General features: G+C 36.3%; 1 protein-coding gene and 1 pseudogene across 1 annotated transcript in view; one reads left to right on the top strand and one right to left on the bottom strand.

Moving 5' to 3' along the window:
* Positions 1-725: 725 nt before the first annotated feature.
* The window catches only part of IKKepsilon (I-kappaB kinase epsilon), a 406399-nt gene continuing 381195 nt past the window's right edge, over positions 726-25929 (top strand). Inside the window, exons 1-2 of the mRNA XM_090415707.1 lie at positions 726-930; positions 18248-18361. Of these exons, the coding sequence (XP_090271833.1) occupies positions 18266-18361 (96 nt within the window). The 5' untranslated portion in view covers positions 726-930; positions 18248-18265. The remainder of the gene's footprint in view (positions 931-18247; positions 18362-25929) is intronic.
* LOC150109903 (U4 spliceosomal RNA) lies at positions 12551-12665 on the bottom strand (annotated as a pseudogene).

Genomic DNA, 25929 nt, shown 5'->3' with positions numbered 1-25929 from the left:
AATCCCCGTACCCTGCAATCTCCGGATGAGATCGGCTAGATCACCTTCAATTGAAAAAAAAACAAAAAAAAAAACATATACTCTTCTCTACTGTCATTTGTGAACAAACAGTGTGTTACCTCCATACTTTTTTGTATGCTCACCTATTCAGTCTGCATGATCCATTGAACAACCTGATCTTTATTTATATCAGATGTCTCATTTAGACAGATATCTTTGTACATACTAAATAAGCCTTAACGGGAAATGCTTATTACATTCATTCTTTCATCATAATCGTTTTCATGATTATGCACATTCGAATCATTAACAGATAACTTAGTAGTTCCAATGCATAGATTCTCAACATTTCTCTCATTATGATTAGTTTCTCTGACTATTAAATATATTAGTTTTTCTGACTAGTAATTGGACTGATAACATGCGGAAAATATCATGCCTAGTTGTCGTGTTTCGAGAGGTAACCAAAAGACAGTGATATTGTAAACTAAAATCTGAGTTTAAAATATTTTGGCTTGAAGCTAGAAATAATCTGTGTAGTTCATATTATTATCCGTTTTTTTTTTTTTTTGTGTACAAGTATTACCGAATAAGGTATATCTCTCATTGCTTACCGTTACTAATAACATGATATCTCTCTCTTAACTCATTTTCAGAAACCAACGTCAGTCACAGAGAGAAACCAAAACCAGTCGTAGTTGTAGTCACATATTGGTGTTTCTTGATGACGTAAGAAAAGTTTTGCTCAGAAACGTGTGATGGCAATGTAGTAACTCGACGTTACTGTTGCGAGCGCAAATTAGTAAAAATCATGTTGTTCATTCGAAATAGTTGTCCATAATAAATTGATATGTGTGATTGTAATATACGTGGTTTGTGTTGTATCTAAAAGGTATCGAAAAGTGCCTAAAACTATATTCTGAAAAGAAAGTGAGTACAGTTTTGTAAATCAGTTGTTGTCCATAATAAACTAATATGTGCGATTGTAATATACGTGGTTTGTGTTGTATCTAAAAGTTATCGAAAAGTGCCTAATAGTATATTCCGAAGTTAAAAAGCGAGTACAATTTTGTAAATCAGTTGTGCTTCTCTCAGTCAATAAGATATCGTACTCGCATTTCCTTCCTAGATTTGTAAACATAGTACCAGTACCATAATCAGTATATTGTATAAGTATACTGATTATGGTTTGCCATTTCTCTACGCAGTGATCGTAAACTTAAATCTCTCTAGGAGACTGTTTGCACTTCTACTACTGGAACTGGATCATTATAATTAAGTGATACCTCCAGTGAATCACTATAAATACTGTAAATACTGTCATGAGTTATCAGAGTATTTTGAAAGTTAAAATGCTTTGTACATATACGGAACTGCATGAGACGTTTTTAATCACTTTGGGACTCATTTTGTTTTGCCGAATTTTTCTTTATCAACGTAACCATTTTATGATGTTTTCAACCATAACTACATATGCACATACTATTATTCAGGTGAAACTAAATATTGCATTTCATATATTCGTCCGCTGACTCCATGGAAGTTTATTGATAATAATTACTTCCACATTTGTTTATGTTTTTATGGTATTTATTTCTTAATAGGACATCTGAAGCATTGATTTACACCTTTGGATCTAAATCCCATAGATCATGCCAGATTTGTAAGAACAACATGTGGAGGAGATAGATTATTTCATCAACTCAGGCCCCCTCATTATAAGCACAACTTTTATTGGCATATTAGTATAACACGTTATTTTTTATTTAGATCCAATTAATTAAAGAAAAAATCATAATTGCAATAATCATAATCTATAAACTATCGGTTTACATTTAATTCGAGTAGGATCACATCATAATTTTCGTAATTGTACTGTATGCAGTCTTTTAAAAGCTTAGCTACAGGGAAAGTGCCCAAGGAGTGGTAAGGGTGGTGATGGAATGGAGGTGTTAAACTATGGACCAGGTTGTATTTCTCCTGCAGACAGGATTTTTGAGAAATTAATGATGCATACAGAATTGAGCACATGAGAGTAGTATTATCAGCAAAGTTCAGCATGAATTTGTTAAGGAGCTTTAGTTTCAGCAATCTGCTTGCCTTTTATGATAAAGTAATGAGAGGTTGATGAAGAAACGGTATATAAGTCTATCTTTTCTGGATTTTGAAAAGGCATTTGACAGGTGCCACATGGTAAGTTGATATTTTAGTTACAACATATGGGGTTAGATACCAGTTTAGTGAGTGGGATTGAAAATTTGGATGCCTGGTAAATAGCAGAGTGATTTACTGGGGATGAGTAAAGGGAAAAGAATGATCAGAAGTTGAGTTCCACAGGCCTCAATGCTGGCACCTTTGCTGTTTAACCTTTATGTCAGTGATATTATCACTGGATTGCAATGAGATCTTCAGTTATGCCATGTAGATTGTAGTGCAGCTTGTTTCTTTGTATATATATATATGTATACTCCAGATGATGACCTTAATGTGAAGGTCGAAACACTGATTGTTATTTTGGTTTATGTTAAACTAAAGTTTTACTCTAACACGGTAGTTGTTTCCATAATTTTCATGATGTATCATGATGAAAGAAAAGAGAGCTTCAGTTGTTTGCAAATGATGTGAAGCTTGTATGGGTTATTAGTACAGTGCCAATGTGGTTACCATTTGGAAGGATTTGAATAAACTAGACATATGGAGAAATGAATAGGATGCCAGTTTAATGCAACTATATGTAAGGTTTTGAAATATGAGATCCATTGATGTGAGGTTGTATACTCTATTGGTAGAATTATACTAGAGGAAGTGGAAGAGACAAGGGATCTTGAGATTAGTCAATAAATTAAAAATGGGAAGGGCGACTACCCATGCCATCATGTCCTTGCCATCATGCATAGCATTATTCTCGTATGTAAGGATACTTGTCTGTAAGGATATGTGCATTGCATTATGGGATACTAAGGCAATTCATGTGAAGTCATTAGCCTCTATATACAAGTAGCCCAGTCATGAAGTTTCTTCATGTGAAAACTTTGTTTGCTTACACTTAGAATACAGGTTGAAACCAAGAATATAATTTCTTGACATATTTAGTTTATAGTATAACCAAGTAAAAAAAAAACTTTCAAAAAAAAAAAAATTACAAAGGTTAGTGGGAATGTTTGAAGGTGGTGATGGTAATTTAGAAGATTGCTTCAGTACTAAGGATTTTGGCCACCAGAGATAAAAAGAGTGGTAATTCCACTGTAGAAAGCTCTGATCAGGTCACATCTGCATTATTTGCTGAAATCTGGTCACTAAGATTTGAAGGGGATGTTATAACCTTTAAAAGGGCATGGAGGCAGTTAACAAATGATATTAGGGCTCTGCAATGTTGGCTATAAGAATACATTGACAAATTCAAAGGGGGAAAAGGGGGGGGTGATAGTTGAGACATTTAAAATTGCAAGGTTTACAGGATTGACACTAGGAAATTGTGAAAGAATATAAGAAGGTGTTGAAAAGTGATTTTTTTTTTTTTTTTTTTTGAATGAAGGGTGGTTAAACTATGGAATTTATGCTTAGTAGGATGGTTAATGGGTTTAAGAAGTGATAGAATAGACATTATGTTGTCTAAGATGGGTTTCTCACCATTAGTCTGTTGACTCCATGGAGGTCCTGAATAATAACATATTTGAAAGGAACTTGACATTGTTAGCATTCCAGAATGTGTCAGCAGAGTTAATCTAAGATGGTATAGCCACTTAAATAGAATGGGTGAGGAAAGGTTAGCAAAACAGATTTTTGATATGAAGTAATGCATTATTACTTCAATGCATTTGAAGTAATCCATTGAAGTAATGCAATGCATTACTTCTTTATTGACCAGAAATTATGGTATTTACATAAAGTAAACTATCTTCTATAAGTTGGAGATAGTTCCCTTTATGATAGTTAGTTCCCAAACAAATTCTGGCATATCCTGATGATATGAATATTATAGGAACGACACAAGTAGTGATGAAAGAAACTTTATCAAAGTTTAAAAATGGCCACAAAGAAGGTGCATCTGCAAATTAATTAAGGAAAAAAAAACACTATATACTAATGAATATGAACATATGTGCTGATGGGTGCAACCTCTGATACTTTAGGATCAGAAGTTAGTTGTAAAAATAATATCACTGTTGAGATCCAAAAACATATTCTTTCTGCAAACAGATGTTTCCACAAACTTAGAAATTCTTTAAAGTCACATTTGCTCATGAGAAAAACAAAAATAATGATGTTAAAAGTACTTTTAAGACCCGTATTAATATATGCCTCTGAAACGTGGTTATTATGAAAGTTCACTAGGTTTATTTGAAAAGAAGGATTCTCAGATGAATATTTGGAGCATGTTGAAAAAAATATATGACTATGAACTGTATAGATTATTCAGTGAGAAAGATATTATCAAGCACATTAAAGTTAACAGATTCGGTTGGGCTAGGCATGTTAGAGGTATGGATAATAAAAGGATAATTAAGAAGTCATATAATGAAGGTGGTGATGACAGGAAAATAAAGGAAAATTGGAAGACATAAATAGAGATGAAATGATGGATTAATCCAAGTTATTAATTCCTTTGGTAGTGAAAAAACTGGAGTAATTTAAAAATGTACAAGGATGATTGGAAAACTTTCTGAAGAATGCCATGGCCTATACAAGAGCTGGTGAAGATGACAGTAATAAATTGGTACAATGAGAACTCCACTGCAGTCATGAAATTCACTCTTGTAATTCAGTCCTGGATTATGCAATGTAGCTGCTAGAAAAGTTTTATACCACCATATTTCAGATAAGTCAGTTTCTATATTTCAGGTTTATTATGGCTTTATTACCCTATCTTAAGTTTAGCTGTGGGGTGCTTAAGGGTCAAAGCTGTATAACTGAGAGGAGACCTCCACATAGCCTTTAAAGGAATGCGGAGAACCGACCAGGGCTTCTGACCTAATGTCCAATCCTCACCTTCTCGTGGTGCACCCTGTTGGGTATCTACTTTGATACTGAACGGACGAGGATGGGCTGGCAATTTGGGATTTAGCGGACCAAATTGTATTCTTATTGGTTAAACCAAAATAAAAAAATGATGGTACAACATGACAAAATTTCATGCCGGCTGGGGCGTCGCCTGGTTAAACAAGGCCCCCGTCGTTTTCGCCAGGGAACCAGGGCGAACAACGAAAAGTCAGCTACTGGAACAAATCTGAAAACAAACCCCAACTCAACATCACCAGAGTTAAAGATCTGTACTATCAATGTAAGAAGCCTGAATGGCAAAGAAATGGAGCTAGCTGAGGAATTAGATAAGTACCAGATCGACATAATAGGGGTGACTGAAACAAAAAAGACCAAAACTGGTGAGATCTCTCTGAGCAATAAATACAAAATGTTATATTCAGGCAATGACAATCAAGGAAAAGAAGGAGTAGCCATAGTATTCAACACAAAATACGAGGCTAATCTTCTTGAATGGCAATCAGTCTCAAGTAGAGTAATGTGGGCAAATATGAGAATGGGGAACTGGACAATGAGACTTATTTGTGCCTATGGTCCCACAGAAGGTTCTACTAAGGTAGAAGTGGAGGAATTTTTTGATGCTTTAGAAAAAGCAACTGACACAATGAAAAACGAAAAGTTGGTCCTTGTTGGGGATCTAAATAGCAGAGTAGGAAATGATTGTGAGACATACAAAAATATTTTGGGAAAATTTGGAGAAAAGAACAAAGCTAATACTAATGGCAAATACCTGTTGGATTTCTGCTCAGTACATGGACTGGTTATTACTAACACCATGTTCCAACATAAAAATGTGCACAAATTCACATGGAGAGAAGAGGCTAGAAATAAGAAAAGTCTCATTGACTATGTTATTGTTGATAGTGATGTTTTCTCCCTGGTGCAGGACACCAGAGTGTACAGAGGATTTGAAATTGGAAGTGATCACTATTTAGTCTTGAGCAGGATAAAATTGAATTTCATATTGAAAAGAATAACATGTAAGAAAGTTTTAAAGCGAATAAAAGTTGAGCAGCTCTCAGATGTGAACTGTAGACTAAAATACACAAAGATTATTGAAGAAAAAATGAAAGAGTTTGAGAACAGGAATCAAACCTTGGAGCTTCAGTGGCAAACTCTGAAGAAAACATTGATTGATTCTGCCAGAGAGGCATGTGGTGAAGTTGTCTGCAAGGATAGAAAAATTAGAACTCCATGGTGGACACAGGAAGTTAAAGAGGCAGTGAAGGAAAAGAAGCAAGCATATCAAAAGTTCCTGGCAAATAAGTCAGCTTTTGCTCTTAGAGAATACAGAGGAAATGTAAGAAAGCTAAACAGTGCATAAAACTAGCTAAACAAAAGTCATGGGAGGACTTTGGCAAGAATATAGAAAATAAATATCAAGAAGGTGGCAAGATATTCTGGAGGTTGTTGAAGAAGCTTAGGAATGGAGGAAAGAGTGCTGTAAAAGGAGTTAGAGATGATAAAGGTGACATGAAAACAGGAGAAAAAGATATCCTTGAAGTATGGAGTAATTACTTTGAAAAACTGCTAAATGAAACAAGCAGTGATGACAGCACAGTGGTAAAAAACACTGACCAGGCATGCAGTCAGGAATACATATCCATACTTGAAGTAGAAAAAGCCATCAAAGGCTTGAAATGTGGAAAGGCAGCAGGAGTAGATGATATTCGACCAGAAATGGTGAAGTATGGTGGTATAAAAGTCTTACAGTGGCTGCACTGCATAGTTCAGAAAGCCTGGACAGAGGGACGAATTCCCGATGATTGGAGTAGAGCTCTCATAGTACCCATATATAAAAAGGGAAATAAAACTGAATGTGAGAATTACAGAGGTATTTCCCTACTGAGTGTTCCTGGCAAGATCTATGCAAGTATACTTGAGAAACAGTTGAGAAGAATTGTGGAAGAAAAGCTTGGTGAAGAACAAGCTGGATTTAGGCCAAATAGAGGCTGTCAGGATCAGATCTTCACTTTACGACAAATAGTCGAGAAAGCATGGGAATATAACAAAGATCTGTATTTAAGTTTTGTCGATTTGGAAAAGGCATATGACAAAGTGCCAAGAGAGAAGCTATTCAATACGCTGCAGTTATATGGTGTTAATGGGGCAGTATATCAAGCAATACTTAGTCTTTATTTGAGTTGTAAGTCAGCAGTTAGAATTGAAGGAAGTACAGGAAGATGGTTTAATGTTAAATCTGGTGTGAGACAAGGATGTACATTATCCCCTCTGTTATTCATTATCTATATGGATCACATTATGAAGGAAAGTGGTATTAAACCTGATATCAAAATTGGAGACGTTAATGTCAGCTCTTTGCTTTATGCGGATGATGTTATACTTCTAAATAAATCCGCTACAAGTCTGCAAGCTTCTTTGACTAAATTGAATAACTGCTGTAATAGATATGGTATAAAGGTCAGCAATAAAAAGACAAAGACAATGAAAATAGGCAGAATCTTTGAAAATGTCAACTGTGTTGTGAATGGAGAACCTGTGGAACAAGTAAAACATTTCAGCTACTTAGGCACAATTTTTACTGAAGATGGTAAATTAAATATAGAAATAGACAACAGAATCAGCAAAGCTGGTATGGTGGGAAGTCAATTGAATAAATTCATATGGAATAAGAGAGAAATTTGTCGGAACACTAAATTAGCTGTATACAAGACAGTGTTCAAACCAGTTTTAACTTATGGATCTGAGAGCTGGGTCAGAAGTAAAACACTTGACCAAAGACTAGAGACCGCAGATATGAGAGTCCTGAGAAAGATTAGAGGTGTGAACAGATGGCATCAATGGCAATATCATATTAAAAACGAGGATATTAGGAAAGAACTTGACATTGTCAGCATCCAGGAATGCGTTAGCAGAGGTAATCTCAGGTGGTGGTCACTTAAATAGAATGGGAGAGAAAAGATTAGCAAAACAAGTGTTCTCTGCCAGGCTGTCAGGAAAGCGACCCAGAGGAAGACCAAGATATAGGTGGATTGATACGGTACAAAGTGCCTTAGATGATAGAAATATAAGAGCTGATAATGTTGGAGTCTTGACAAGTAACAGACTGATTTGGAGGAAAATTGTATCCTGTACACCCCTTGAGGGTACATGGCAGGAATTTGATGATGATGATGATGATGAAGTTTAGCTATTTACTTCAGATTGTATTCTTCTACTACCAAGCAATCACTTAGTAGAAAGACTGCTATTCTGCTTATTGGAGGTCTGAAGAGGTTTTTTGGTCTTTGAAGTAGGATTTCTGAACTTATCAGGGTCATTTCAAAATTACTGAATATTGTATGTTCATGGTCAAAAGATTAGTGTACTTTCCACCTTCACGTCATTTGTGAATAGTTTATGTGCAAATATGTGTAGCAGGGTTTTTCTCCCGGAAACGCGGGTTTTTCATCCTGCATACAGACAAATTGCTCTTTAGAACACACGCGATTTATAGACAAAAAATACTAATGGTGATGGTGATGAGCAGTAGATGGCATTGTGTAGATCAGCATTTCTCAAACTTTTCCTATGACGGAACACTTCACATCCTGAAATTTTAATGAAACACTTGTTATAGTCGAGTATCATTGGTCTTGTATTTAATGTAAAGCTAAGTGCACATAGCTTTACGTTAAATAACACTATCAGCGAAGCAGGCTGTATCGCATCGCAAAAATGCAACAGCACGCACACACACACACACAACAGGCATGCCGGGCTGCAGTGCATCAACTTTGCTTGTGACCACACGTTTCTTAGAATATATACCTTCATACTTCACTCATGCTCAGAGGTGTCGACAACAGCAGGCGGCTGGGCTGAGTCAAGGCCATTGGGCTTTAATAGTACAATCAACATGCAAAGTGAGGAGCGCTTGATTTTCAAACATGTTTGAACTTGTCCCAGTATTTAAAACCATTCCAGGCTCGTATCAATTTTGATAATTTTTCATAGAACACTTATTCACTTTCTGCGGAACACCAGTATTCCACAGAACATAGTTTGGGAAATCCTGGTGTAGATGATGGACACAGAGTTGTAGAGTAGGTGTCCTCCCTCAATGAGTCTTTGGACTCCTTAGAGCTGTCATGAAATAATAATAATAATTTCTTGTTCCTAGTATTCTTGTTCCATGAAATAAGACTTTAAAAGAGAAACAATTGACTCTGGTTAGATAATGCTAAGAGGCCAATGTTCTTACATCAGAATTGAAATCTTATTTTTTTATTTTTTTATTTATCAGTGGCTTTTAACAGGTACTTAAGCACCCATGGCCTTCCAAGTATTCTTGGACTTCCCAGCCATAATGTGAGGCAGTTACTCCTATTCCTCTAAGCATTCTTGTCTGTTAATTGCACGTGTTCTACTAGTTAGTTTGCCTGTTTTAAGGGACAAAAAACCCAAGTTTCTAGGAGAAAAACCCTCTCCTCATATTAGTTTGAATGACTATAATACCCAGAATAAAAAATAATGAAGTTTAATGCTGAGATACTATTTCGTTGAAACAAAAATCAACTTCTTCAGTTATCAAAGACAAATATAAAATTATATAAAAAATAACAAAGACATTATAAAATTACATCAACAGATCTAATATAAAAGACCGTAGTACAGTTTAAACAGGAATGCTTGCTGGAGTTCCAATTGAAGTTGACTACGTGCGTGAGTTATCACAAGTGCGCCAATACTGGACTGTGGCAATGTGTGTGTTAGAAAGATTGTAGCTAAGGCTGGTGTTTATATGGGATGAATCGAGGGATATTTCTTTAGATTCGATTATCTTTCTTTTGAGCTCATCATAACACAAATGTATATTAGAAGTTTGCGGCCAGTCTACGAGGTGTCGGTGGCCTTCATCCGAGTTAATAGAGAAGAGAACATGGCTTGAGAGAGCACCGACTCTGATCCTATTGTAGGATATGTTTCTTTTGTGTTCCTCAATACGTAAAAGGATAGATTTAGCTGTCTATCCTTTTACGTATTTAGCCGTATAAACATGTAATATGGTTTGCCACATTCACACACATAATCTTGTAGACTCCTGGATATTGAAGAGGGAGATGTTTTACTTTAGGTCTACTTAGTATGGAGCGAAATTTTGGAAACATAGTGAAACAAGTTCTAATGTTGAATTTCTTAAGAATTTTTGCCAGTTTTCTGGAGAGAGAGCTGATGTATGGCAAAGATATAAATGCTCTTGGGGAAGAAGAATCTTTAATAGTAGGTGAACGATGGTGAGAGATAAATTTATCCATCTTCTTAAGAGAGAAACCATTGTTGAAAAAAGTCTTTTTTTACTAAATTAAGTCCATTTTCAATTTCTGTTTCGTCTGTTAGGCGTTAGCTGATTTTTTTTTTTTTTAAGCTGTTAATAATGATCTGGCTCCATGTGCCAGGGTTGAAATAATACCAAATTTTTGCAGAGGGTAGTGATGGGAAGAAGCATGGAGGTATCTGTGTGTGTGTGGGTGGGTGGGGGGGGGGGTTTCTAAAAATAGAGATTTTGATAGTTTTAGTGCATCTTGTTTCTCAACACTAAAAGCCAAAATCTGGTACCGTTATATAGATGACGTATTCCTCATTTTGGAACACAGTTTAAACAACCTCAATAATTTTCTAGACCGTCTCAACAAGTTTCATGAGAAAATCAATTTCACCTACGAACTGGAATCCAACAACTGACTTCCCTTTTTGGACTTAAAACTTACGAGATGCGCTGAAAATATCAAAATCTCTATTTTTAGAACCCCCCCCCCACACACACACAGATACCGTCATGCTTCTTCCCATCACTACCCTCCGCAAAAATTTGATATTATTTCAACCCTGGCACGTCGAGCCAGATCTTTATTAACAGACGAAACAGAGATTGAAAATGGACTTAATTTAGTAAAAAATACTTTTTTTCAATAATGGTTTCTCTCTTAAGAAGATAGATAAATTTATCTCTCACCGTCGTTCACCTACTATTAAAGATTCTTCTTCCCCAAGAGCATTTATATCTTTGCCATATATCAGCTCTCTCCCCCCAAAACTGGCAAAAATTCTTAAGAAATTCAACATTAGAACTTGTTTCACTATGTTTCCAAAATTTTGCTCCATACTAAGTAGACCTAAAATAAAACATCTCCCTCTTCAGTATCCAGGAGTCTACAAGATTATGTGTGAATGTGGCAAACCATATTACGATCAGGTGGCTAAATCTATTCTTTTACGTATCGAGGAACACAAAAGAGACATATCCTACAATAGGGCCAGAGCCAGTGCTCCCTCAAGCCAATGTTCTCTTCTCTATTAACTCGGATGAAGACCACCTCGTAGACTGGCCGCAAGCTTCTAATATGCATTTGTGTTATGATGAGCTCGAAAGAAAGATAATCGAATCTAAAGAAATATTCCTCGATTCATCCCATATAAACAACAGCCTTAGCTACAATCTTTCTGACGCACACATTGCCACTGTCCAGTATTGGCGCACTCATGATAACTCATGCATGTAATCAACTTCAGTTGGAACTCCAGCTTGCATTCCTGTTTAAACTGTAGTATTGTCTCTTATATTAGATCTGTTGATGTAATTTTATAATGTCTCTGTTATTTTACATAATTCTTTGTCTTTGATACCTGAAGAAGTTGAATTTTGTTCAAAGAAACTAGTAGTATCTCAGCATTAAACATTATTCTTTTTTATTCTCGGTATTATAGTTATTCAAACTAATTTATTTTTCATAACATTATCTACCAAGTAAATATGAACGGCGTTATATATATATATGTATGTATATATATATAAAATTCACAATGCCATATGTAAAATTTATGGTAACGATGCACTGGATTACAGCAGAGTGTGGTGCAGTAGTGAACAAATGAATCTAAACAATCATTTTTTTAAAAAAATTTAATTTTGTAAGAAAATAAGTACAAAAATTAAACTTCAACTTTACCTAATTTATATGTGCTTCTGTTACCTGTCAAGACTCCAACATTGTCAGATCTTATATTTCCATTTAAGTTAAAGGATATTACATCCCATATTGTTTCTTAGCTGAATAAGAAACTCAAAGAGTTTCATGCGTAATATAGAAACTATATAAAGTTCGGTGATTCCAAGCGTAAGTAAATGCCTGGATAGTGCAACACCTGACCCATTTGGTAGTGCAAACTCAGGCAACTCGTAGTAAGGGTGGAGCAAGCTCCGATCACTATTCTTGATATTTACCCATAATGTGAACTTAGCTCCTAAGAGCTGTATTATTGTTCTGCATTATGAGAGAAGGTCACTACCCAGACCGGTTTCAACCTTATGAATAAGTAAAGCTGTCTCTAAAAATTTGGACAATCACTAGGCCACAGAATAGTGGGTGAAAGACCTCCCATTTCAGCATTGGCTCCACTCAGTGATGGCCTTCCACTCACCACCACCACCACTGAGCAGAACCGCTCATATTCCAGAGAAAAGCATTCACCGACAAAGCCCCTCACCAGGCTGTACCGGAAAACGCTTTCCCCAGAGACTCAAATTGCTCCCTTAAGGCAAAAACCTTAAGAGAGCATACTCATATTAGCAATAGCCGAGCCTCAGTTAAACTTCATTGGCTACAGCATTGCCAGACCAATTTCAACCCTCATTGAGGTCTCATCAGTGAGTAGGTAGACCTAGTTAATACCAAGTTTGTAGTGAACAGAACTTACATCATTTCTGTGAGAATTGCCAAGAAGGTGTCCTAATAAATTACTAATTATATGAAGAGCCAAAGGCTTCAATTTGGCAACATGAACTTATTTAAGTTAAGGGATATTACATCCCATATTGTTTCTTAACCGAATAAGAAACTCAAAGAGTTTCATGTCGAATATAGAAACTATATAAAGTTTAGCGATTCCAAGCTTAAGCAAATACCTGGATAGTGCAACACCTGATCCATTTGGTAGTGCAAACTCAGGCAACTCATAGTAAGGGTGGAACAAGCTTCGATCACTATTCTTGGTATTTACCCATAATGTGAACTTAGCTCCTAAGAGCTGTATTACTGTTCTACATTATGGGAGAAGGTTGAAACCCAGACCAGTTTCAACCTTTATTGAGGTCTTATCAGTGAGTAGGTAGACCTAGTTAATACCAAGTTTGTAGCGAACAGATTCTATATTCGGCCTGAAACTCTTTGAGTTTCTTATTCGGCTAGGAAACAATATGGGATGTAATATCCCTTAACTTAAATAAGTTCATGTCGCCGAATTGAAGCCTTTGGTTCTTCATATAATTAGTAATTTATATTTCTATCTTCTTAGGCACTTTTTACTGTATCAATCTAGCTATATCTTGGTCTTCCTCTGAATATTTTTCCTGCCAACCTGGCAGAGAACACTTGCTTTTCTAATCTTTCCTCTCTCTCATTCTGTTTAAGTGACTATACCATTTGAGATTAGCTTTACTAACACATTCATGGACGCTAATATCTTTGAAACCATACTTTTATAATGGATTGTATTAAGTTATCCTTTGCATCAGTTTAATTTTCCAAGTTTCTTTTTCATTATAGCCAACAAATTTTCTATTGGGTTAATGTCAGGAGAGTTACCTAGTTGCTGAAACAATTGGATGTTGTGATTTTTGAGGAACTCTTTCACTATTTTTGAAGTGTGGCATGGAGCAAGATTCTGTTGGATGATGAGTTCTTTGTCTTTCTGGTTCTCTTGGACCACTCTTTTTTCCAATATTTTTATGTATTAGTCACTTTTCATCTTATCATTAACAGACAGTGATCCTGGACCATCATGCATAAAACAACCCACAGAACAACTTTTTTGGCAGTTGGGTGGGAGAAGTCTTCTCACCTGCTGATTTACAAACATTGGGTACTTGCTCTCCTTAGACAAAGAAGTGGCTCTCTTTGAGAATATGACCTTCTTCTACTTCTCAACAGTCCAATCTTTGAACACGTTTGCCCATTCGAGCCTCTATCTCTGCATAGATGCAGCCTTCATCAGCAGTTGTTTCTTTGTTGGTCTGTGGTTGGTCTTTATTCCATCCTGCCTCCAACAATCTTCAGTGGACTGTCATGTCAGAAACATTAATTCCACTAGCTTCCAAGTCTCTATTTAGGTCTACAGCAGACAATCTTGGATTCATTTTGTTTTTTCTAACTAGCAAATGATCTTGAGTAAGTGTAGTTTTCCTTTTTCATCCACATTTTCCTTTTCTTTTAGAAGAAAAGGTACCCATCTTCCTAAATCTCTTTAAAATTGCATTGGCAGTACCCAAACCAACAGCACACTCATTGGCAATTTATCTTCGAGTCATGGATGTGTGTTGAGAAAGAATACATATTTTTGAACATTTTCTTGGAGATGTATCCATTTTATCGCTACATAAAATGAATAAAACACTACAAATCTCAACTTGTTTAACTATTAATATGCATCATGGAGACATTTAAAAGAATTAAAACAAGCAGCACTCAACCAAAATAGTAAACTAAAACCAAAACTGAAAATAGTAAACTGAAACCAAAACCAAAATATTGTGAACTGAAACAAAAACCAAACCAAAATCAAAACTTGACAAAAATTCAACTTGTTTGGATTAATTTGTTTGCTACTGTAAGTAGGTATCCCACTTGTGTTAAAGTTAGAAAAGCATTAAAGGCAATTCAAGAGGTGGCAGGCCAATTATATCAATGGCTCACACATCAGTGGGTATGCCTGCTTGAAAGAAGATTTGCAAAATTGCCAAAATATAAAATTTGGGCATTTTCAAAATGTAATTTATTTGCTTCATCTGTGCATAATTATCTGATCCCTTTTTACATTTTGAGATTGCCCAAATTTTATACACAGCAAAAACCACCTCCTTTGAATATACCCTTCTCAGAAGTACAAGCTCTTTGCTCCCTATGCCAGAACACCAATGTTGTCATCACAAAGGCTGACAAAGGTAATGCTGCTGTTGTCATGAATACCACTGAGTCATCATAAAAATAAATTAACATATTTTATTAAAAGATGGGTCAGCCTACAATTTTATCAGCAGGAATCCTACAAAAAGTCAAATCAATAAATTAAATAAAGTATTAGACAATGCACAATTATGGACTACTACTACTGCTGTTGAGAAGTTATGAATTCATCATCCCACTCACCTTGTCTCTATGATCTTCCTAAAATACATAAAGATAGCAATGCACTGTGCCCAGTAATGTGCTGTATTGGCCTTCCACCTGCTACCTTGCAAAACATCTCTGTTGTCATCTTTGGAATCCCACTGGCTACACCAACTCTTACCTTCTACCACTATTATGGCATGTAAAATGCAAACTATATTACATGGCATAATAAGTTGTTCACACAAATAGAAGGAACAGCAATGGGCAGTCCTATCTCACCAACCTTAGCTGATTATTTTATGAAGTGTCTAAAGAAAGAAGTCTTTGATACCATATTTTTTCAGCCTTGTATATGGTTGCATTTTGTTGATTATATATATACCTTCTGACCTCACTGTGAGTCAGAATTACTTCAGTTTCTAGAGAAAATAAGCTCCTTATGCTCCCATATCAAGTTCACTATTGAGCATGAATCCAATAACCAACTAACTATCCTTTTTGGATACCTCAATAACCAGTCCCACAGGTCATGTTGAATTTTCAGTTTATCAGAAGCCAACCTTTATTGACAGATACATTGTCATCCTCCCACTTCATTGATCTCAGAAAATGGGCATTATGAAGTGTCTTATACATAGAGCCCATACAATCTGCTCTTCTGATTCCCTTTTATTAGATGAACTGAATAAAATTAACAGCAATCTGATATATAATGGATACAACAAAACTAGCATTCAAATAGGAAGAGGGGATATAATAGAAACATTTAAATTACTAAGAGATTTTTATAAGATTGATGCAGGGGAATATATTTCAGCTGTGTGATAGTGATAGAAGAACAAGAGGTCATCCCTGGAAATTAAGGAAAAGTGTGGTTAACAAGGGTGTGAGAACTAGATTTTTCACCCGGAGGGGGGTGAATGAGTGGAATGCATTGCCTGACTCAGTTGAAAGTTCTTCATCTGTAAATGAATTCAAGAAGAGATATGCTAGATATTGTTTTGATAGTTTGGGTCTCCCACGATGAATCTACTGACACCATGGAGATACCCATAATGATAATAATAATAAAATATTTATTGATAATTATCATCCTTCTACTAGACTACAATCCAATATGAAAAGAATTTTAATACCCTACCTTAAGTCTCTGTAGCACAATTGGAAGAAGAGTGGAACTTTGTGCCCTTCAATTGGAAAAGATCTGGTTCAGTTCTCATCGTGATGAGGGAAATTTTTATGTGGGATTTTTCAGTTGAAGATTGAGTTAGCTGATCTCATATGGAGGTAACAGAGTTTTTTCTTCCTGATATTAGGATTTTTCATAATGCATTTAGACAAAATCGACCTTTGGGACACACTCAGTTTACAGACAAAAAATACTGTTGTTGGTTATGATGGACAGTAAATGGCATTAATGATAGTAGTGTCATAATAGGAGAATTAAATAGTAGTAGTGGAGAGGGTGAGATGTATTTAGTGAAGTAGAATGTCTCCTGCGATGAGTCCTTGGACTTCCTGGAGGTGTCACATAATAATAATAATTAAAAGACCTTCAGAATAAGTAGCAATGATTCTTCGTAAATTCAGTCTTCCTTCAAACCTTGAAACTGTCTTCCTTCCTACCATCTACAGAATATACATTACTACCTCTTTCCTTACCAGATGTCTATCAGTACACTGCTTGTGTCTTCTTTGCTATTTTGGACAGACTGGCTGTTGTGCTTTGATTAGAATTGAAGAATATCAAGACTATATTACATTTTTTGGAATCCAACACTATTGACACTAGGCACAGTGTTCTTCGGAACCAGACAAAACTTCTTCATTCTAGCAAGTTCGAATTTGATCATCTTTTCCTTGAAACGTGAAATGCTATCATTCAAACCTGAACCGATCAGACTGCATGCGAATATCTAAGTTTTGGGAAGTGATCAATATTAATTGTTCATCATAAGTTTTTTTTTTTTAAATTATTTTTTATCTATTCAACTTTCTACAATTGTTCCTTTGTGTAATATCTATAGTGTAATATCATATACTTCAACTGAGACCAAGACACGAGCAAATACATGTATGTTTTATGACTCATTATTGTTATTTGTATTTTAAATGTAGCTAATGGTCTCCCCCCGATGATGTCCACATAACATTGGATGAAATATATTGCAATTTTTGAATAACATTTTATATAATTTTTGTTACATGTGTAAGCCATAAAAGTTATTTTAATATGTCTAATGAACATGTTCCATTAGAACTATTTAAATGACCACACTTTTGAAGAAGTAAAAGATTTTCAATACCCTGGTTTTTAAATTGATACTCTGACATAATGAAAAGAATGCACTCTTCATTTCCATAAAAGCATACTACTATCTGGAAATTCAAACTTATTACCACAAATACCAGAATTGGTCTGTACAAGTCCAACGGTTAAGCCATATTTACATAGTTCTCAGACATGGGGCATCACTATTCAGCAAGCAGTTAATATCATTAGTAACTGGAACAGCATGTCTTCAATCAGTGAGGTACATTGTTAGATCAATTCCTAATACTGTCATTCTTGAAGAAAGCCAGCAAAGACTTCTAATAGAAACAGTTCAAGAAAGTTTGCTGAGGTAGTTGGGACACTTAGATGTCCACCCTCACCTATGTTCAGTGCTCATGCTCTCTATAAACCAGTGATTGAACACCAAGGAAGAGTAAGGCCAAGAAAATAGTTTTGGTTATGTAAGTAATATTCTTTTTGATGATGAGACTCATGAACCATCTAACGTTTACCAGCTGGCACATAACAGAGAAACTTTGCTCTCCTACATTTGATACTTTATCTCCATCAGTTATTATATGCATATTTCTGTAGATATTTTTCTATTCATACATGAATAAATCATAATATGCTAGCAAAAAGCACTGAAACAAATTTAAGTAACAAAGTTTTTAAGGCATCCTCTTTATCAGTAAAAATTGTATTAGACCTAATTTGCCCATTTACTTTTTAGTGTTAAAGTATTTTATCATTTTGAAATGAAGCATATTGGTGGTTTATTGTTTATTTATTTCATTAATTAGTTGTTTTTGTCTGTTTATAGCATTATAAAATATAAGCCATGTCTTATTTACATGGTTCTTTGCACTATGTTTGGAATACTACTTACTCCTTGGGAAAAGGGGCAACTGGTTTTGTTTATCAAGGTATTCACAAGGTAAGTTTATTGATAAATTTCTTTTCAGAAATGTTTTAACATCACTATTAATCATTATTATGTATGGAAACCTCCGTGGAGTCCAAAGACTCATTGTTGGAGACCTACACTATATACACAATATCTATCATACCTCTCCTTGAATGCATTGACTGACAACCCATTCTACTCATTCACTACTCTCCAAGCAAAAATTCTAGTCCCCTTTTAGTAATTTAAATTTTTCTCTATTATTAATCAATTTTTCCAACCCACAAACCCTCAGTCTGTTATCATAGGGCATTCCACAGACCACTCACATGTTTCACTTGCTTCTGGAATCTTCACCACCACTTCCACATCTCCCAAGAAACCCAGTTAGCCAGATCTAAGCACAGTAATCCCAAATGGCATATCGGGCATTATAAAGAGAATGATAACTTCTTTATCTCTGTTTGTTAATGTGTTCTTCAGGATCCAAATAATCCAGAGGAAATACCTACTATGTCTTCTGAGCATCAACTCTGTCTACCAACGCTTCCAAATTTCTAACATCATCAGTTTCCTGGAGTATAGTTTCATCAGTGTACTGCACAGCTCATACTCTTTTCATCCTAAAATGCATAACATTATGCTATTCCATATTAAACACTAACCTCTTATCTTTTGACCATGTTGTCGGTCTATTTTAAATCATCTGCAAGCATTCTACATTGCCTTGATTAATTATTATGCTACCCAGTTTTGAATCATCAGCAATTAATTAAATATTTCCTTTGAATCATTTCCTATATCATTTATATACAATTTAAACTGTGGTGATCCAAGCACATAGCCTTGGTGCACATTTGGTCACATTCTTTCTCCCAAATTCTTCTCAGAATGCTGTTCTTTGGTATCTCACCCTCACCCACCCACCCTCATATCTAAACCAATTACATCATCATCAAATTCCTGCCATGTACCCTCAAGGGGTGTACAGGATATGATAGTACTATATAAAAAAATTACATCATTACTAACTTCCTATCTACAATTTTCCTCCAAATCAGTCTGTTACTTGTCAAGACTCCAACATTATCAGTTCTTATATTTCTATCATCTAAGGCACTTTGTACCATATCAATCCACCTATATCTTGGTCTTCCTCTGGGTCGCTTTCCTGACAACCTGGCAGAGAACACTTGTTTTGCTAATCTTTTCTCTCCCATTCTATTTAAGTGACCATACTACCTGAGATTAGCTCTGCTAACGCATTCCTGAATGCTGACAATGTCAAGTTCTTTCCTAATATCCTCGTTTTTAATATGATATTTCCATTGATGCCATCTGTTCACACCTCTAATCTTTCTCAGGACTCTCATATCTGCGATCTCTAGTCTTTTGTCAAGTGTTTTACTTTTGACCCAGCTCTCAGATCCATAAGTTATAACTGGTTTGAACACTGTCTTGTATACAGCTAATTTAGTGTTCTGACTAATTTCTCTCTTATTCCATATGAATTTATTCAATTGACTTCCCACCATACCAGCTTTGCTGATTCTGTTGTCTATTTCTATATTTAATTTACCATCTTCAGTAAAAATTGTGCCTAAGTAGCTGAAATGTTTTACTTGTTCCACAGGTTCTCCATTCACAACACAGTTGACATTTTCAATGATTCTGTCTATTTTCATTGTCTTTGTCTTTTTATTGCTGACCTTCATACCATATCTATTACAACAGTTATTCAATTTAGTCAAAGAAGCTTGCAGACTTGTAGCAGATTTATTTAGAAGTATAACATCATCTGCATAAAGCAAAGAGCTGACATTAACATCTCCAATTTTGATATCAGTTTTAATACCACTTTCCTTCATAATGTGATCCATATAGATAATGAATAACAGAGGGGATAATGTACACCCTTGTCTCACACCAGATTTAACATTAAACCATCTTCCTGTACTTCCTTCAATTCTAACTGCTGACTTACAACTCAAATAAAGACTAAGTATTGCTTGATATAATGCCCCATTAACACCATATAACTGCAGCGTATTGAATAGCTTCTCTCTTGGCACTTTGTCATATGCCTTTTCCAAATCGACAAAACTTAAATACAGATCTTTGTTATATTCCCATGCTTTCTCGACTATTTGTCGTAAAGTGAAGATCTGATCCTGACAGCCTCTATTTGGCCTAAATCCAGCTTGTTCTTCACCAAGCTTTTCTTCCACAATTCTTCTCAACCGTTTCTCAAGTATACTTGCATAGATCTTGCCAGGAACACTCAGTAGGGAAATACCTCTGTAATTCTCACATTCAGTTTTATTTCCCTTTTTATATATGGGTACTATGAGAGCTCTACTCCAATCATCGGGAATTCGTCCCTCTGTCCAGGCTTTCTGAACTATGCAGTGCAGCCACTGTAAGACTTTTATACCACCATACTTCAGCATTTCTTGTCGAATATCATCTACTCCTGCTGCCTTTCCACATTTCAAGCCTTTGATGGCTTTTTCTATTTCAAGTATGGATATGTATTCCTGACTGCATGCCTGGTCAGTGTTTTTTACCACTGTGCTGTCATCACTGCTTGTTTCATTTAGCAGTTTTTCAAAGTAATTACTCCATACTTGAAGGATATCTTTTTCTCCTGTTTTCATGTCACCTTTATCATCTCTAACTGCTTTTACAGCACTCTTTCCTCCATTCCTAAGCTTCTTCAACAACCTCCAGAATATTTTGCCACCTTCTTGATATTTATTTTCTATATTCTTGCCAAAGTCCTCCCATGACTTTTGTTTAGCTAGTTTTACACAGTGTTTAGCATTCTTGCATTTGTCTCTATATTCTCTAAGAGTACAAGCTGACTTATTTGATATGCTTTCTTCTTTTCCTTCACTGCCTCTTTAACTTCCTGTGTCCACCAGGGAGTTCTGATTTTTTTATCCTTACACACAACCTCACCACATGCCTCTCTGGCAGAATCAATCAATGTTTTCTTCAGAGTTTGCCACTGAATCTCCAAGGTTTGATTCCTGTTCTCAAACTCTTTCATTTTTTGTTCAATAATCTTTGTGTATTTTAGTCTACAGTTCACATCTGAGAGCTGCTCAACTTTTATTTGCTTTAAAACTTCCTTACATGTTATTCTTTTCAATATGAAATTCAAATTTTATCCTGCTCAAGACTAAATAGTGATCACTATCAATTTCAAATTCTCTGTACACTCTGGTGTCCTGCACCATGGAGAAAACATCACTATCAACAATAACATAGTCAATGAGACTTTTCTTCTTTTTTCTAGCCTCTTCTCTCCATGTGAATTTGTGCACATTTTTATGTTGGAACATGGTGTTAGTAATAACCAGTCCATGTCCTGAGCAGAAATCCAACAGGTATTTGCCATTAGTATTAGCTTTGCTCTTTTCTCCAAATTTTCCCAAAATATTTTTGTATGTCTCACAATCATTTCCTACTCTGCTATTTAGATCCCCAACAAGGACCAACTTTTCGTTTTTCATTGTGTCAGTTGCTTTTTCTAAAGCATCAAAAAATTCCTCCACTTCTACCTTAGTAGAACCTTCTGTGGGACCATAGGCACAAATAAGTCTCATTGTCCAGTTCCCCATTCTCATATTTGCCCACATTACTCTACTTGAGACTGATTGCCATTCAAGAAGATTAGCCTCGTATTTAGTGTTGAATACTATGGCTACTCCTTCTTTTCCTTGATTGTCATTGCCTGAATATAACATTTTGTATTTATTGCTCAGAAAGATCTCACCAGGTTTGGTCTTTTTTGTTTCAGTCACCCCTATTATGTCGATCTGGTACTTATCTAATTCCTCAGCTAGCTCCATTTCTTTGCCATTCAGGCTTCTTACATTGATAGTACTGATCTTTAACTCTGGTGATGTTGAGTTGGGGTTTGTTTTCAGATTTGTTCCAGTAGCTGACTTTTTGCTGTTCGCCCTGGTTCCCTGGTGAAAACAACGGGGGCCTTGTTTAACCGGGTGACGCCCCAGCCGGCATGAAATTTTGTCATGTTGTACCATCATTTTTTATTTTGGTTTAACCAATAAGAATACAATTTGGTCGGCTATATCCCAAATTGCCAGCCCATCCTCGTCCGTTCAGTATCAAAATATATACCCAACAGGGTGCACCACGAGAAGGTGAGGATTGGACATTAGGTCAGAAGCCCTGGTCGGTTCTCCGCATTCCTTTAAAGACTATGTGGAGGTCTCCTCTCAGTTATACAGCTTTGACCCTTAAGCACCCTAAATCAATTACTTTTATTTCAATTTACATAGCAGAGTTCCATGTGGTATCCTGTCAGACATCTTTGCAAAATCCATCAGTATCATCATGTAGTCATTTCCTTTATGTAACTCAGATGTCACTCTGTGATGAAAAGGTTATTAAATTACTAAGGTATTATTTATCCTTCACAATACTATGGTTTCCAAATAGAGTATCATATTATTATCTACCCATTTCTGAATTCTGTCTTCGACCGATATTTCCAATATACCTTTGCTACCACCTGGGATAATCATGTGTATGTCAGAGGCGATTATTTTGGGTGCAACCCATGAAGTAGCAATATCATTGATATTATGTTTTGGCATTTATTCCTGTTAAAGACTCCCATAATTGTTTCTTGGCTTCGTGTGAGTCCTAAATTAAACACAATATACTAATGATTAATGAAGAGCACACTTTTAGATGCGTAAACATTACATTCACATTAATAGCCCGACTATGCAGTCACGTACAGACACCTTTGAGCTGTTTAAACTGATGTGCAGATGGTGCAACGTGTCAAATCCTTAGTATTCCAGTAAATGGCTCAGAAGGTGAGACTGTGTGTGTATGTGTGTGCTTGCTTGCGCTGAGACAGTAGCAACCAGAAGGTTGTTAATGGCTATGATTGGTTATTGTGTGAAATAATCCAACTGAACGTTGTCATTTATCATGAGTTACTGTTTTTATTTTCTAAGTTTTATGTATGTTAACTGACGTGTTTATGACACTGATATAGACAAGTTTTTTAAATATTATTATAATTACGGGCAACTCCAGGGAGTCCTTTGACTCGTTGAGGTAGGCCCCAAATTATTTTCATCACAACTATTCGACATTCACACAGTATCTATCATACCTTGCCTTAAACTCATTCACTGTCACAGCACCCATACAGACTCTGGCAGCTTATTCCACTCATTCAGCACTCTAAAAGTAAAGACCCCAGCTCTAACACCCTTACTAACCACACTCTTGCCCAGCTTCCATGGATGTCCACTAGTCCTCCCACCACCTGCCTTGTTCTCAAAAATATCTTCTGAATTCATCTTATAGAAACCCTTCAGTAATTTGAATGTCTCGATCATATCTCCCCTCCTCCGTCTATCAACCAATTTCTTCAACCCACAAATCCTCAACCTGTTCTCATAAGGTTCATTCCTCGCTTCTGTATCCTCTCAACCTCCTCCCCATCAAGAAGAAACCTAGGTGACCAAATCTGGGCACAGTAGTCGAGATGAGGTCTTACCAAGGCTCGATGCAGAGGAACAATAACATGCTCGTCTCTGCTCGTCAAAGTATTCTTCAGCAACCAAGTGATTTGATGAGCTGATTTAGCCACTTTTGCAATGTGCCCCCTAAACTTCAACTCCTTAACCACCAACACTTCTAAACCTCTCGCCTCATCAATTTCCTGGAGTACAGTTCCACCGATGTAGTAAACTGCTGCTAATCTTTTCACCCCAAAATGCATAACCTTACACTTTGCCACATTAAATTGATATCCATTCTCCTTAGCCCAGTCCTTCAATCTATCCAAAATCATCCTGCAAAATTTTGACACCATGTGCATTCACTATTGCTCTACCCAACTTTGCATCATCCGCGAACAAATGAACAGTTCCTCTCAGATCCTTTCCTATATCATTAATGAACAAATTAAACAGCAGTGGTCCACGAACAGATCCTTGTGGCACACCATTAGTCAGGCTGTCTTTTGGACTCTACTCCTGAATAAACCACTCTCTGAGATATCTCTCCGTCAACCACCCTCATATCCATCTCACCAATCCTATATCCATCCCCATATGCTGCATTTTACTGATTAGAATTCCATGTTGTATCCTGTCAAAGGCCTTAGCAAGGTCCAGTAGAGTCACTGTAAACCCATTATCCTTATCCAGTTCAGCCGTCTGTGTTATAATATGTGAGCAAGTTACTGAGGCATGATCTACCCTTCACAAAACCATGCTGTCCCCGATTTTAGTATCCCATTTTCATCTATCCAATCTTGTATTTTCCTCTTGACTATTTTCTCTAAGAGCTTGATAATGATTCCTGTTATGCTGATTCGCCGGTAATTTTGAACAGCAGCCTTGGAACCACCTGTATGCAGCGGAACTATTTTCCCCTCTTTCCACCCCCTTGGGACTGACCAGACCCGAGGCTCAAATTAATCAAAATGGTCAAGGGTACTGACAATGCTTTAGCCGCTTCACGTACGACACGAGCTGGTATACCATCCAATCCCACAGATGTATTGACATTGAGGTTCTGTAATAGACTATTTACCTCCACTTCATTCACCACAATTCCTGTATAATCTACTGGTTTATTCATTTCTGCAATGTCACCACCTGGATGTTATACTCTTGCAAAGTGCTCGCTCAGTAATTCCACTATATCGAATGATTCGGTTACCTCCCTACCCTCAGCATTTTTTAAAATCATTCGGCCATGAACATTTTTCCTTTTACTTGCAACATATTGAAAAAAACTGTTTGGGATTCTCTTTAGCCTGCATGGCCAATATTCATTCATAATCTGCTTTTGCTTTTTTTACCACCTTTTTTACCTTTCTGGCCTGAGCTTTATACTGTTCCTGCACCTGCAGGTCACCTTTCTCCTTAAATTCCCTCCACAATTGTTTCTTTTTTTGCAGCTCGAGCTTAATGGTGTTATTCATCCATTTAACCCCTAACTGAGAGCAGTCCTCCACATAGCCTTTAAAGGAATGCAGAGAACCAACCAGGGCTTCTGACCTAATGTCCAATCCTCACTTTCTCGTGGTGCACCCTGTTGGGTGTCTACTTGGATACTGAACGAACGAGGATGGGCTGACAATTTGGGATTTAGCCGACCAAATTGTATTCTTATTGGTTAAACCAAAATAAAAAATGATGGTAAAATGAATATACTGTTCCTGCACCTGCAGGTCACCTTTCTCCTTAAATTCCCTCCACAATTGTTTCTTTTTTTTGCAGCTCGAGCTTAATGGTGTTATTCATCCATTTAACCCCTAACTGAGAGCAGTCCTCCACATAGCCTTTAAAGGAATGCGGAGAACCGACCAGAGCTTTTGACCTAATGTCCAATCCTCACTTTCTCGTGGTGCACCCTGTTGGGTATCTACTTGGATACTGAACGAACGAGGATGGGCTGACAATTTGGGATTTAGCTGACCAAATTGTATTCTTATTGGTTAAACCAAAATAAAAAATGATGGTACGACATGACAAAATTTCATTCCGGCTGGTGCGTTGCCGAGTTAAACAAGGCCCCTGTTGTTTTCGCCA

Source organism: Typopeltis vanoorti, chromosome 1, assembly GCF_054136105.1.
Source record: "Typopeltis vanoorti isolate ZY-2024b chromosome 1, IOZ_Tvanoo_1.0, whole genome shotgun sequence".
NCBI lineage: Eukaryota > Metazoa > Arthropoda > Arachnida > Uropygi > Thelyphonidae > Typopeltis > Typopeltis vanoorti.
The sequence above is the reverse complement of the archived record's forward strand: the minus strand, read 5'-3'. Positions and strand labels throughout refer to the sequence as shown.